Raw genomic sequence first — 15709 nt, 5'->3', positions numbered from 1 at the left:
CTTGTCATAGGAATTGGGGCTGTTGTGTATATTAAGAGGTTCCTGTAGCTTTCACATATGTGTTTAAAAACCTTACAATGTTAGCAAAGAATATTATTTCTAGAAACTAAATTTTATTAAATTATTTGCACTTAAACTAAATTTGCTTTTGCTAATAATGATACATTATAATAATCATAATGATAATACAATTGCCTCTCTTCATATCCTCAACCCCTTTACCCCCTTGCCCACAATCCCTTCTCCTCCCTGAGAAACATTTGCCCCAAAACCAAAACATTCATAATAAAAAAACAAATCTTTAAAAGCATGCTTGGAAATGGTTTAAATACATTCATAAACCTCCTCCCTCCCCGTCATTTTCCTTTTTCTCTCTGTGAATTACAAATTTGTCTGCATAGTTGAACTTGAGACAGTGTGTAAAGTGGCTTTTTTTCCCCTCTTCTCTGCTAGGACAAAGTGATGGCACCTTCCCTTCAGATCACACCACAGACAGCTACGGTGGCCTTTGATGATGTGCATTTTGAATACATTGAGGGACAGAAAGTCCTTAGTGGAATATCTTTTGAAGTTCCTGCAGGAAAGAAAGTGGCCATTGTAGGAGGTAGTGGGTCAGGGTGGGTAACTCAGTTATTTATAAAATTCTGCATTATTGACTGATGATTCCTAATGTGATATTTTCTCTTTATCATAATAAAATGGTTTATTATGTGGTTTATTAAATGTTTATTATTGTGGTTTAAAGTGGGGGTTCCCTAATGCCAATAGGAGCTAAATAATCTTTCCTTATCTCCAATTTCAGGAAAAGCACAATAGTAAGGCTATTATTTCGCTTCTATGAACCTCAAAAAGGTAGCATTTACCTTGCTGGTCAAAATATACAAGATGTGAGCCTGGAAAGCCTTCGGAGGGCAGTGGGAGTGGTACCACAGGTATTTAAAAACAGAAAAAATGATTGGAGGAAGAAGGGAGGGCCTTTGACGGGATCTCACCTAATGTGCACAGTGTGAGGGTATGCAGCACACCCTCTACATGAGGGGTTCTTTTACAACTGGAGCTATACCTTGGAAGTGAAAACAATGTAATCTAAAAACTTGTACGCTCATATTAATTTGAAATTAAAAAATAAATAAAAATTAGGGTGGCGCCTATGGCTCAAAGGAGTAGGGCGCCGGCCTCATATGCCGGAGGTGGCAGGTTCAAACCCAGCCCGTGAAAAACTGCAAAAATAAAAAATTAAAATTAAATACAATAAAAATAAATAAGAATTAAAAATAAACATCTTTCCAAAAGGAACATATTAGTTTGCATTGCCATCAACAGTACAGAAGTGTTCCCTTTTCTACATATCCACGCAACATCTCTGGTTTTGGGATTTTGTAATGTGGGCTAATCTTACTGGAATTAGATGGTATCTCAAAGTAGTTTTGATTTGCATTTCTCTGATGATTAAGGATGCTGAGCATTTTTTCATGTCTATGGGCCATGCGCCTGTCTTCTTCAGAGAAGTTTCTCTTCAAGTCCCTTGCGCATCCTGAGATGGGATCACTTGTTCTTTCCTTGCTAATATGTTTGCGTTCTCTGTGGATTCTAGTTATTAAACCTTTGTCGGAGACATAAACTGCAAATACCTTCTCCCATTCTGAGGGCTGTCTGCTTGCTTTACTTACTGTGTTCTTGGCTGTGCAGAAGCTTTTTATTTTGATCAAGTCCCAGTAGTGTATTTTTGGTGTTGCTTCAGTTGCCCGGGAGGTCCTCCTCATAAAATATTCGCCCAGGCTGAGTTTTTCAAGTGTTTTCCCTACACTTTCTTCTAGTATTTTTATAGTTTCATGTCTTAAGTTTAAATCTTTAATCCAGTGAGAGTCTTAGTTAATGGTAAAAGGTGTGGGTCTAGTTTCAGTCTTCTACAGGTCGCCAGCCAGTTCACTTAGAACCATTTGTTAAATAGGGAATCTTTCCCCCAGTTTATATTTTTGATGGGCTTATCAAAGATCAAATGATGGTAAGTGTCTGGGCTCATCTCTTGGTTCTCTATTCTGTTCCATACATCTACCTCTCTGTTTTTGTGTCAGTACCATGCTGTTTTGATCATTACTGATTTATAGTATAGCCTGAGATCTGGTAGTGTGATTCCTCCTGCTTTCTTTTTATTTCTGAGTAATGTCTTGGCTATTCGAGGTTTTTTTCTGATTCCATATAAAACGAAGTATTTTTTCAAGATCTTTAAAGTATGACAGTGGAGCTTTAATAAGGATTGCATTAAAATTGTGTATTGCTTTGGGTAGTATGGACATTTTAACAATGTTGATTCTTCTCAGCCATGTGCATGGTATGTTTTTCCATTTGTTAACATCTTCAGCTATTTCTTTCACTTAGGGATCTAAAAATAGACCTGCCATTCGATCCTACAATTCCTCTACTAGGTATATATCAAGAAAACCAAAAATCACATTATAACAAAGATACTTGTACCAGAATGTTTATTGCAGCCAAATTCATAATTGCTAAGTCATGGAAGAAGCCCAAGTGCCCATCCACCCATGAATGGATTAATAAATTGTGGTATATGTACATCATGGAATGTTATGCAGCCTTAAAGAAAGGTGGAGACTTTACCTCTTTCATGTTTACATGGATGGAGCTGGAACATATTCTTCTTAGCAAAGTATCTCTAGAATGGAAAAAAAGTATCCAATATACTCAGCCCTACTATGAAACCAATTTATAGTTTTCATGTGAAAGCTATAACCCAATTATAGTCCAAGAAGAAGGGTAAAAGGAGGGGAGCGGAGTGGGGAGGATGGGTGGAGGGAGGGTAATCGGTGGTACCACACCTACTATGCATCTTATAAGGGTACATGTGAAATTTACTAAGTGTAGAATATAAATGTCTTAACACAATAACTAAAGAAATTTCGTGACGGTTATGTTAGCCAGTTGATGAAAATATTTCAAATTGTATATAAAACCAGCACATTGTACCCCATGATTGCATTAATGTACACAGCTATGATTTCATTTAAAAAAAGGAAAGAATCAAAATACAAAGAAAGGCAATAAATGAAAAAAAATTAAAAATAAATAAGGCTCTAAAGGGGAAAAAATAGAAGTAGAAAAAAACTAATATTTTGGTATTGGATTGGTAGATCTGTAATTAGAATAATTTGAATCCATAGATTCAACATATGCTCATGAAGTAGTGAGCATCAGATCTTACAGGGAAATTCTGTTGCCAAGAGGAATTTTTTTTTTTTTTTGCATAATGATTTATGAGATTATTTATTTCAATTAGGAAATATAATAAAGGAAAGAAAAAAAGTGAGGGGCTCTATGATTTTGGTGCTGTCAGCCAGCTCAAGGAGGGGCTACGGCAGTCTGAGCTGTCTGGGCCATGCAAAGCTGCTGTGTGAACAAAGCGCTGCCAGGAGGATGTTCCAAGGGGCTTCCAGGAAGCAGCGTGTGTGCTGACATGCAAGTGGACAAAGCAGTCTGGCTGGCCACCTCTCAAGACTGGTGTTTCCTAGAGCTTTCCATTGGCAAAAGCTGCCTTGTAGAACTGAGGGACAAAGGTTTTGAAATAAGCCTTTGCTCTTTTGGCCATTTCATTTCCATCCCATCTGGGGCTGTATGGATAATTTTGGGGGGCCTGGGAGTAAAGTTGTCCGCTGTTGGTAAAGTGATAGATGGATTGAAATGTGAGAGTTGGCTGGTCTCGAGGAAAAAACAGGGGCAGGTCAATGTGTACAAGAAAACAAAAATCTTTCCACATCAGCAGCAGAGTGAGTTTTGTAAAGCCTTCTGCATCATATTCCACGACACATGTGCCAAAGTGACTGAAGAAAGCAGCAATATACTCTCTTCTTTTGTGATATCCCTGAATCACATACTACACCTTGTTAGTGAGCAGGTGGCACACTTGAGGAACATAATCAATGAGACATCCTCCTCCTGGAAAAGCTGGGATATGAAGAGCTGAGGAGCCGCCAAATGCATGCTCAATTCGGGGTGACAAGTACAGCTTGGGGTATACTTGGGTAGCTTCAGTGTCCTCAAAACTGACAGAAAGGAGGGCCACATCTTCTCCAGGGTCTTCATTTACATCCTTGAGCAGGTATGTGGGAATATTGCTGAAATCCACTGGCAACTTCAAAAGGAAACGAGCTGAAAATTCACCAGTCCAGTTGTTTTTTTTCCCAGCATATATTTCCATGTTCTCTCCATATTGTGGCTCTTCCAGTAATGTTTGGTATTCAAACATCAAACATGAGGCGGGAGCTCTCCCGGAGATGGCTACATTGAAATTGATGATACTGTTGCACAAGTTCCTTCACCACAAGTAAGAGACATTCAAGATTTGAAGGATTCCAGGAGGCAAGGTTCTGCAGAGCCGCAGGGTCTGGCAGGAATTCAGCATCTTCTCCAAAGATAAAATCAGGGGGCAGCTCTGGGTACTGGGCATTGAAAATGATATCCCATTTTAATGTCTCTCCAGCATATGGTATGTGTAATTTAAATCGATCACAATTGGGTCCAGGAGTCAATGATGTGCAGCCAGATTTCAAGTCAGTTATCCTCAAACAGTTTGTAACATCCAGTCCCACTTTTCCATTCCAGACCACACTAGATATAAATGGGGAGAACATTGGAGAAATTTTGTTCAAGGCCACTTCCAGGGACATTTTAACTTGATTTGTAAATCACCAACTGGAACTTAGTCCGATCGGTAACCGGCAACTACATGGGGTACAGGTTACCGGAGCGTGCCCCCCCGGAATTTTTTTTTTAAATAGAAAATAAAAAAATAAAAACTTGAATGGAAAATATGTGTGATAAAAACATACACATATTTTGAATGTGTAGCATAATAGATCACAGACTTGAATTCTAACTCCATTTCTAAGCCTTAGTAGTTCTGTAGCCTTGGCCCTCACTTTTCTCATCTGTAAAATAAGGATACCATTTGTCTTGTAAGACAGGATCATTATTATGGATTAGAAATAATGTGTAAAGCACCAAATACAATGTCCACATAACTGTTCAGTAAATTAAAACTATTGTTGTAACTCGGAACAGTTTTTGACATAGTGAATGTATAAATTAATAATTACAAGTAGGCTCGGTGCCTGTAACTCAAGCAGCTAAGGCACCAGCCACATACACCAGAGCTGGCGGATTCAAATCCAGCCTGGGCCTGCCGTAAACAATAATGACAACTACAACCAAAAAATAACTGGGCATTGTGGTGGGGGCCTATAGTCCCAGCTACTTAGTTTGGCTGCCACCTTCAAATTTATATGCCTTTTCACCATTCTGCCCTCAGTACCATGCATGATGCTTGACTCATGGTAAGTATTTAATAAACATTTGCTGAGTGACGTTATTTGGAGGAAAAATAAAGTCGAAGTAAGATCTGAGAAGGTAAGCAGTAGATACATAGCCTTATAGAATATGGGCATTTTATGTTAAAAGCTTATGAAGAGACCTTGGAATTAGTCACCACTAGTATTTATTATGAAGTTGAATCCTGGAACCAGAATCAAATCCTTGGTAGAATAAATCAAAATATGCAGGAAGGAAGGGGAAGAACTATAAGAAAATGATTGGGCATATATATGTGTCTTATAATAGTTCCCCAAGTGATCCAACATATGGCACTCTTCTCTGTCCTCTTTCTTTCACTGAGAATCCCAAATGTTAGTAGGCAAGAGTCACATAAGGAGATTACTGAAATTTCAGTTCTTTTTTACACACTCAGTTATGATTTTTGAGGGTTGTGTGGCACCTAAAAACCTATACTTTTGAAAAATACCTTCTAGGTGATTCTGATATAGATAGTTCATGGACTGTTATGTTGAGTAACACTGACCTAAACTGTATATCAGTTAAACTGGATTCCAGGCTGTGAACACTTAGGACTTAGTATCTTCATCCATGTAACTAGATTCGTACCATTCTCTTGGGCTGTGTGATAGTTATCCTCATTCTTTTGAGAAATAAAACATTTACAAAGGAAAAATATACATGGTCAGTAAACAAAAGAAATGATGCTCATCTTCATTGGAAACTTTAGCAGTGTAAATTAAATTAATGATAGGATACCATTTTTCACTTACCGGATTGGCAAAGATTTGAAATTTCTAATATCTAGTTTGAGCAAGTGTGTCTAAAACAGTCTGTTGTTTTGCTAGTGAAAGTATATATAGCTTTCCTGACAAGCAAATTGACAATATATACATAGTATCAAGTGCCTGAAAAATATTCATGACCTTACTTCTGATAATTCTGCCTCTAAGAAATTTTAATTAGGAAATTAATTAGGAAATTAATTAAAAAATTAATTATAATTTCCTAATTATAATTAGGAATTATAATTTCCTAATTATAGGAAATTATAGGAAAATTAGGAAATTGTAATTTCCTAATTTTAATTAGGAAATTGTAATTTCCTAATTTTAATTAGGAAATTGTAATTTCCTAATTTTAATTAGGAAATTAAGTCTTTATATGTAAAGATATTCATTCAAGGGCGGCGCCTATGGCTCAGTCCGTAAGGCGCCGGCCCCATATACCGAGGGTAGCGGGTTCAAACCCGGCCCCGGCCAAACTGCAACCAAAAAATAGCTGGGCGTTGTGGCGGGTGCCTGTAGTCTCAGCTACTGGGGAGGCTGAGGCAAGAGAATCACCTTAAGCCCGGGAGTTGGAGGTTGCTGTGAGCTGTGTGAGGCCACGGCACTCTACCGAGGGCCATAAAGTGAGACTCTGTCTCTATAAAAAAAAAAAAAAGATATTCATTCAACATTATTTATAATAACAAAAGTTGGAAATGATATGAATGTCCAGTAGTAACTAGATGATCAAATTGTCATCAAGGATCCAATATGTAGCCATATATAAGTACTGTATTTTTAAGGAATATTGTTATGAAAAATACGCAGGTATAAAGTTTATTAAAAAAATACTCATAAAATATAATATCCCAGTTTTATAATGCTAAGTGTATACATTTAAGTGGGAAAAAAGAGAAAATACAATAGGATGGGATTGTGGATTATCTCATTTTTTAAATTTATAAGTATTATTGTATATATTTAAGATACACAACATGTCATGAGATCCAGAGATAGTAAAATGGTTACTATAATGAAGCAAATTAACATATCTATCATCTCACATAGTTACCCACATTTTGTGGCAAGAGCCATTAAAATCTACCCATTTAGCAAAAATCATGAAAAAGTCCAGTATAATTTTTCTGTTACTTTCTCTCAAATTTTACTTTCTCTCTCTTACTTTATCTCAGATTTCCCAGTTAGCATTTGTTTGTTAATGTTTATCTGAATAAAACTATTTAAAAATAACTAGTTTGTATTTATAGAATGAATTTACTGAGTTTACGTACTGTCTCAATATGAGAAATTTTTATATTAATAGTGGGTATTTAAATGATTAAAATATTAGATGCAATAATATCTGAAATTCTAGGTCTGATTATGATGATAAATAAGATTTTAATTAAATGGATATTCTGGTTAATGTGAAGTAATGGAGTGATTTTATTCCACCTACTAACTATAGCCTTCTAACTATTTGGAGACTGAAGGAAAAGTGAGAATGTTCACTTTAAGTAAATAAGCTTTAGTGTGCCATGTCAGAATAAGTTGAAACATCCAATGAATGCTTACAGTGAACTTTCTTTTATATAATTATACATATATATACCATAAATTTATGTATCACACTTTTTTTATTTTTTGTTTTAAGTCAAATGTCAAAACTTCTTAGAAATATAGGAAAAACATATCCAAGCCTCATTAGTAATTAGGGACATGTTAATTTAAACAAAAAGTATATTTCTTTCCTAAAAGCAGCAACAGGTAATAATTACTAATATCCAGAGTTTCTGAAAATATGAGGAACTAGCACCCTTATATACTCTTGGTTACAATATATTCATACATTATTGGTTGCTGATAGAGCATTTTTAGAAGGTAGTTGGGCAATACTATCAAAGGATAAATTTATACTTACCTTTTAATCTAGGTTCACTTCTAGGTATCCTTCTTACAGAAATACATGGCTGTACAATATCATATATACAATGATTTATCCCCACATCGTTGTAGCAATAATTTGGAAGTCACATTAAAGTCTGTCAATAGGGGAATGGACAAATAATGAAACACTTATTTTATGGAATAGAGAACTGTTAAATAAAAATGAGATGGATTTCTGTTACTGACATAGGCAATCTCTAGGATATGTTAAGTAAAAAAAGCAATTTGTAAATTTTTTTTTTTTAGAAACAGAGTCTCACTTTGTCACCTCAGTAGAGTGCTATGGCATCACAACTCATAGCAACCTCCAGCTCCTGTGCTTAGGCGATTTTCTTGTCTCAGCCTCCTGAGTAGCTGGTGCTACAGGCACATGCCACAATGCCCTGCTATTTTTTTGTTGCAGTTTGTCCAGGGTCACGTTCAAACCCGCCACCCTTGGTATATGAGGCTGGCACCCTATTCACTGAGCCACAGGTGCTGCCCGCAATTTGCAAAATATTATGTATAGAATGGTCCCCACTGGTATTGGGGGGAAAATCATATGTTTAGGTATATGAATAGAAAAAATGTCTGGAATGATACATAACAGATTATTTATAGTGATTAGTTCTGGGAAGGGAAATGGAATTGCAGGGATGAGGGGTGATGAGAGGGGCTATCATGTTCTACTCCTTATGTCCTTACTGTTTGAGTTTTTTATAATGAACGTACATATGTGTGTGTGTGGATAAATTTGTTTCAGGATGCTGTCCTCTTCCATAATACTATTTACTACAATCTCTTATATGGAAACATCAGCGCTTCGCCTGAGGAAGTTTATGCAGTGGCAAAATTAGCCGGACTTCATGATGCAATTCTTCGAATGCCACATGGATATGACACTCAAGTCGGGGAACGAGGACTCAAGCTTTCAGGTGATCAAAGATTTTAAAACTGCTCCCTACTTGTGTACACCTTTCAAAGCCACTTTTTTTTTTTTTAGAGACAGAGTCTCATTTTATCACCCTGGGTAGAGTGCTGTGGTACCACAGCTCACAGCAACCTCCAACTCTTGGGCTGAGGCAAGAGAATTGCTCAAGTAGCTGAGACTACAAGTGCCCACCACAACGCCTGGCTATTTTTTGTTGCGGTTTGGCCGGGGCTGGGTTTGAAACCACCACCCTCAGTATATGGGGCCAGTGCCCTACTCACTGAGCCACAGGAGCCGCCCCAAAGCCACTTTTAAGAAAATCCAACAACAGAGTTCAAGCTTACTTTTCATCTAGTCACATTTGATAGGGTTCCAAATCTCTTACTCCTTCCTATAAAAAGCTTAATGTACTAGAAGTAACTGTTCTCAAGTCATACAGGTCCCTTTTTTCACCTGCAGCTGCAAACATTGTAGGGGCATAATATTAACTTAACAATGTATGGTCTGATGAGTGTTAACTTATTATTCATGATCATCATATTAAAGGAAAGCCAAGATTTTTCTTCCCCTGGGAAAGTAGTAAGCGTAGGTAGTAAGCGTAGGGAGAAGTAATTTGATAGTGAATAGTATATTTTGCATCATAGATTCCTAGATCATTAAATGTTTTCAATACTTTAAACCTTTTGACACTTGATCTTGTTATATGCTGTGCTTTTCTTACAGCCAATTTCAATTTCATGTCCTTTTTGATTCAGTGGACAAGGAAATTTGGAGACTTACACATTTCTATCTCAGTGTTTAATTATGAAATTGCTAGAATGAATTACCCTAAAATGCCTTTCAAGTTTTTGAAGGATCTATAAAAATATTTTTTTGTCCCAAGCTATTTGGGTTTCAAAAGTATAATGTAGCTAGTTTAGTTTGGGGAGGAATTATATAGAGTAATTACATAGATTAGGAATAGGGACAAGGCAAAAATAGAGTAATACTCAGCATGAATTTTAATGAATCCCATTCATCTTCATTACAAACTGGTCTCATTTATTTACATTCATAAGAGCCATACTGTGTGCAAGCAACTGTGCTAAACATTTTGATAATTAAAAAGATGAAATGTAAACAGGCCTGCCATTAAGGAATTTGCAGCCTATTAGAGAGTTTTGATCTAGGTTTAGAAAATCTTAAGCAAACACTGTTTTCAAATTTAGTTGATTTGTGGTAATTATTTGGTCATTTACTTGGTAGTATAATATGCCTGTGTCATTCTAGTCCACTTTTACACTATACTACTGCTCTTAGTAGTAGTTTCCAATTAATTAGCCCACCCCCAAATTATATGTCCATTAGATTAATTCTGGTGATTTCTAGTTTACCATTGTAATATGAACTAGCCCTCTCAATGTATGACTTTACTTCAGCCACTATGCCATATTTCATTTTCTAATCTTTTTTTCTCCTCTCTGTATACCTTTCAGGATAGGAATGGATAAAGAAATTTTATTGTTATCTAATACTCATTTGCCTAACAACTAAACCTCTCAAAATGAGCAGTTTATTAGTTGGCATCTATGCTTACAGTGAACTTTCTTTTATGTACATATATGTATACATAAATTTATATATCACACATTTTTTATTTTCTGTGTTTTGAGTCAAATGTCAGAGCTTCTTAGAAACATAGGAAAAACATATCCAAACCTCATTAGTAATTAGGGACATCTTAATTTAAACAAAAAGTACATTTATCTTTAGAATAAATGTTTATTTTCTAACATAATGGAGAATATTCATGATATTCATGAATATTCATTCTCTATCATGAATATTCTCCATTATGTTAGAGAATAAACAGACATTTCTTCTCCGTGTTTCAAAATACTACTGAATAGAATTAAAACCAAGTTGGTTTCCACTTGAAATTAGAGAGGCATATCAAAACTAATCTTTCTGCTTAGTATTTACTTCTTTGAGAAGCTTTCTGCTACTGTGTTGATAACTGAGCAGGAAGATAGTTCTTATAATACCTACTTTGATAAAAGAATTTTGATCTTATGAGATGGAAAAGGATATGGATAACATGAATATGAACTTACTTAATATTAGATAAAAGGAGCCCCCTTTATAGGTTGAAGATAATAATTTAGAACAAGTAAAAATAAATAATGAAATAATACCAGAGAATTAACAGGTAGAGCTTGTTTCCTAAAGAAGTTACTAAAGCTGAAAAAATGCAAGTTTTTTTCAGATGTTAGTAAATGAATGTATATATAACAGACAAGGAAAGAAGCCAAAAGGGACATACTCAGTAAAGCACCATCTTCTATACTACCAACTATACTTCTATGTCAGATTAATGACCTTAGACCTACAGGAGTCCCAGTGATGAAAGACAAGATTTCTTTATAGGGCTCCGGCCCCATATGCTGGGTTCAAACCCAGCCCCGGCCAACAACCGCAAAAAAAAAAAAAAAAAAAAAGGAAGTTTCTTTATATTTTACTAAATATTTTCACTATTTAAGAACTATTTTCTAAATACTTATTCTTTTTTTAAAGAGGAAATTTTTTTTTTTTATTAAATCATAGCTGTATCTGGGAATAAATGTGGGCTTCCACATTGTGATGAAAAAAAAAAGCATTAGACTGAGACAGGTCTAGTTCATATTTTACTGGTACTTACTCTGGGAGTCACTTAACATTCCTGGGCCTCTGTTTCCTTTCAGTTTGAAAAATCTGAGCTAGGTATAGTGGTCCCAGTTACTTATGAGGCTGAGTCAGGAATTCGAGGCTGCAGTGAGCTATGATCATGTCACTGCACTCTAGCCTTGGGGACAGAGAGAAACCTCATCTCTTAAAAAAATCTGTTGTGCTAGAGACCTACAATAAATAACTACAGGGAAGTAAGAGGTATCTGGTATATACCCTTAACTTTGAAGAATGCTGTGAAAATAATAGCTTTTTGTAAAACAGACAAACACAAAAAGCCTTGAGAATACTAGATGAATAGTATTATTTTATGTTAAGAGATAAATTTAGATATTCCTAGTTTCATGTCTTCAAGATTTCAGGGTTTCAGATAGTGAATTTGGTTTTGGCATTTTCGATGACTTACATCAAAATTTTTTCTGAGATTGCCGTTTATTGAAAAATAGCTGTCTTATAAAGTAACATGTAAAGAGCATACTTCTGGTGATAATAATAATTGTGGAATCAAAGTTGTTACCTCCCTGCTGCATTTTCTTTCTTTCACCTGCCTCAAAGTCAGGATTCAATATTACATTTATGTTCCAGGGAGTTTAATTTGTCAAAGGGTATCATACATGAACTTAGACTCTATAGCTCAATAAAATGAACATTGATCAGTAGTATTGATAAATGTTAAAGGTTTTAGTTGGTCATTATAATGAATGGGAACTCTAGAAACATAAAATATGTCTACACTATGGTTATTTGAACTAATTTTTTTTTTTCACCAGGAGGAGAAAAACAAAGAGTCGCAATTGCAAGAGCCATTTTGAAGGACCCCCCAGTTATACTCTATGATGAAGCCACTTCATCATTAGATTCAATTACTGAAGAGGTAAATGATGATGAAAATGTAAAGCTTTATAATGTTTAACTTTCTCCTTGAAAGTTTTAGTAAAATGGCATTTTGCTCTATAGCACCTCCTATTGAAGGGCATTAAAGCAAAATGCCCATTTTGCTTTTTCCCCATATAGCAAGTGTTGATTGAGAATGCCAGGTTCCATTGAACTAGATATCATAGTGTTGAGTGTATTTGCAAATGTGTCTCCTTTTGGAACTGTGTGATAGCTTATGCTGTTATTTTATTTTTTATTTTTGAGACAGAGTCTTACTCTGGGTGGAGTGCTGTGGCATCATCATGGCTCACAGCAACCTCAAATTCTTGGGCTCAGAAGGTCCTCTTGCCTCAGCCTCCCAAGTAGCTGGGACTACAGGCATGTAACACCATGCTCAGCTAGTTCTTTTTCTGTTTTTAGTAGAGATGGCAGGGGACAGTGGGGGGTTGTCTTGCCGTGCTTGAGCTGGACTCAAGCAATCCACCCACCTCAGCATCGCAGAGTGCTAGGATTAGAGGTATGAGCCACTGCACCTGGCCTCCTTATGATATTACTGTATTACTCTTGCATCTTGCATAGGATTTGCCTAATATACTGGCAAAGGAAGGGTTTTTCTAAAAACAAATTCTCTCTTTAACATTTAACACTAATTAAAACAAGTTATATAAGTGATTATGACACTTGTGACACAGTACACACCAGATGGCCTATCACTTATCATGGAACAACTCACAGGGTTATATACCAGGCACACACAACCTGCAGCGCTGGTATTAGTTTGTATTAATTCCACAAGAAGTGTTATGAGAACCAAGATGTTGTGACACTAGACTTCATGAGACTATCCTAACAATTACATTAGATTTCATAACATCTTTATATTACATACAAAAGTCTCAACAGCAGTGATAATTTTATGAACAAATCCCCTTAACTGAGAACTGAAGATAGGCTGATGTTGTCAATTGCTTCCATTCACCTACTACATTTTAATTTAATACATTGTAGGATATAAACCTGGTATTAAAGGATAGGCCTAATTTGGCTTTATAGACTGCATGACAGAATACTTGCATATAGAGTTATGTTTCAGGACACATTATTTGATCTGCAGCATATTTAAAGCAATTTAATTTTGAAGTGAATTGGTTAGCATGAGTATATGTTATATTTAAGGCAAACTTTAATAAGGACCAGCCCTATTCATAGGTATAGTAGGAACAAGTTTACAAGAACTTTATATCTAAAATATGTCGTACTACCTCAAATCCACAAATTAAAAGTCCTACTAACAGTTATTATTGGAGTCACATAGCTTTATTATGTCAAACCCATTAAGAGCTAACAATGGATCCCCCAAGGGAAGGAATTACCAGAAGATTTCATCTATTTTAATGGGCCTTTTTGAAATGTCCAAAGTCCTCAGTAGGATGTCAGAGTTTTCTTAAGGGAAAAAAAAAAAGGGGAGGACTCTCCATAAACATCACAGTTTTTCTTAGGATTAGCCCTGTACTTGATTCTTTGTCTGCCCTAGTAAAATATAAGGTCTTCTTTTCTTGGGTAACTGCCTTCTCTTGATAATTTTATACCTTTAATAAATAAAATGTTTAGTAATATCTATAGGAGGCCATTGGTTGTTTCCCCATCCTCCACACTATTTTTATCTAGCTAACTGTACTTACGCCAGGTTTCCAAATATAGCCGAATATGTATACACCTTTCTTATCTTTACAGGAATAAATAAAATGTATTTTTCAGGATGCATTAAAAGTTAGATTGCTTTTGAAAAAGAAATTTCCTCAAGTGAAAAACAGCCAAGTTTTTTTATCCTCTGAGTTTGAACTAAGGGAAAGCAAATGTGCCTCTGTCCTCCGAGTCTGCCCCTACTTTACTATTCTTTGGGTTATTTTAAATTTCTCTAAGTCCTGTCACTTGAAGCTCTCCTCATTTTAGTTTTGTTCTCATTGATAAACATGTATGGCTATGCACCTGGTATCATTAGAGTTGTTATTTCTTTGTTTTTAAGTATAGAAAATATCTACCTTCTAGACTTCGTAATTTAGCATAATGTTACCTATCTTAAAGAATTTTTTCCCACAATTATGTGGTCATACTTGCCTTCTCTTTTTCTTGATTTTCTCCACTTCTTTTTAGTAATAATCATACTAGATCAAATATGTCACACAGGTACCAAGTTTACGTAATAAAAGATTGACATTTTGGGCAGCACCTGTGGCTCAGTGAGTAGGGCCCCGGCCCTGTATACCAAGGGTGGTGGTTTCAAACCCAGCCGTGGCCAAACTGCAACCAAAAAAAAAAAAAAAAAAGGTTGACATTTTGTATGTTCCTTTAGGAAATATATGATTAATTTACATTTACCTAGTAAGTACTTCTTGTTTTCTCTCCTACTTTTCTTGTTGTCAAACTTGTAGACTATTCTTGGTGCCATGAGAGATATGGTCAAACACAGAACTTCTATTTTCATTGCGCACAGATTGTCAACAGTGATTGATGCAGATGAAATCATTGTCTTGGACCAGGTAAGAAATTTAGCTTTAAAGTTTAGTATCATTGGAAATTAATACAAGAAACTTAAATATTATTTCTAAAAAATATACAGAATTTGTGTTCTTTAGATGAGATTGAATCCTGATAAACATTCTGGTTTCTGGTTTTAGCCCCTTGTGACTGGAAATAATGCATATCACTTCTAAGAAAGAATAAACTATAAATTCACTTTCTGTTAAAGTACTACAAGCAGAAGTTTGATCAGGAAAGCCATTAAATCTTCATGATAGAAGCATGTTTTAAAGGGTATACATGTAAAATAATTGTTCTGCATTCATTTTCACTCTGAATAGGATTATTTTCTCAATGTTTTTGCTATATTTCATTTTTCTAAGACCTGCACACACCCATAATGTCTAAAAGAAAATTATCATAAAATAAAGCGTTCATTTTCAAACAAGGCCATTTTTATTTTATGTTTTTTTTTTTTTTCCTTATGGAAAAAGTAAGAAAAAAGACAGCCTGAGCACAGTAACTAAGAAAATGCCAGGAAGGCTATGTTAACCAGTGTGATGAAAATGTGTCAAACGGTCTATGAAACTAGTGTATGGTGCCCCATGATCACATTAAAGTACACAGCTATGATTTAATAAGA

The 15709-nt window shown here is 35.5% G+C and overlaps 1 protein-coding gene and 1 pseudogene across 4 annotated transcripts in view; one reads left to right on the top strand and one right to left on the bottom strand.

Moving 5' to 3' along the window:
• The window catches only part of ABCB7 (ATP binding cassette subfamily B member 7), a 150136-nt gene that overhangs the window by 127969 nt on the left and 6458 nt on the right, over positions 1–15709 (top strand). For all 3 annotated transcript variants that reach the window (XM_053579618.1, XM_053579617.1, XM_053579619.1), the window contains 5 exons: positions 454–617; positions 803–932; positions 8800–8971; positions 12441–12544; positions 14979–15086. In XM_053579618.1, the coding sequence (XP_053435593.1) occupies positions 454–617; positions 803–932; positions 8800–8971; positions 12441–12544; positions 14979–15086 (678 nt within the window). The remainder of the gene's footprint in view (positions 1–453; positions 618–802; positions 933–8799; positions 8972–12440; positions 12545–14978; positions 15087–15709) is intronic.
• LOC128577391 (BRISC and BRCA1-A complex member 2-like) lies at positions 3096–5776 on the bottom strand (annotated as a pseudogene). Its single transcript, XR_008377567.1, has one exon. The product of XR_008377567.1 is annotated as a BRISC and BRCA1-A complex member 2-like (transcript).

This window comes from Nycticebus coucang, chromosome X (assembly GCF_027406575.1).
Source record: "Nycticebus coucang isolate mNycCou1 chromosome X, mNycCou1.pri, whole genome shotgun sequence".
Taxonomy (NCBI): domain Eukaryota; kingdom Metazoa; phylum Chordata; class Mammalia; order Primates; family Lorisidae; genus Nycticebus; species Nycticebus coucang.
Note: the sequence above shows the minus strand (reverse complement) of the source record. Positions and strands in the feature narration are given on the sequence as shown.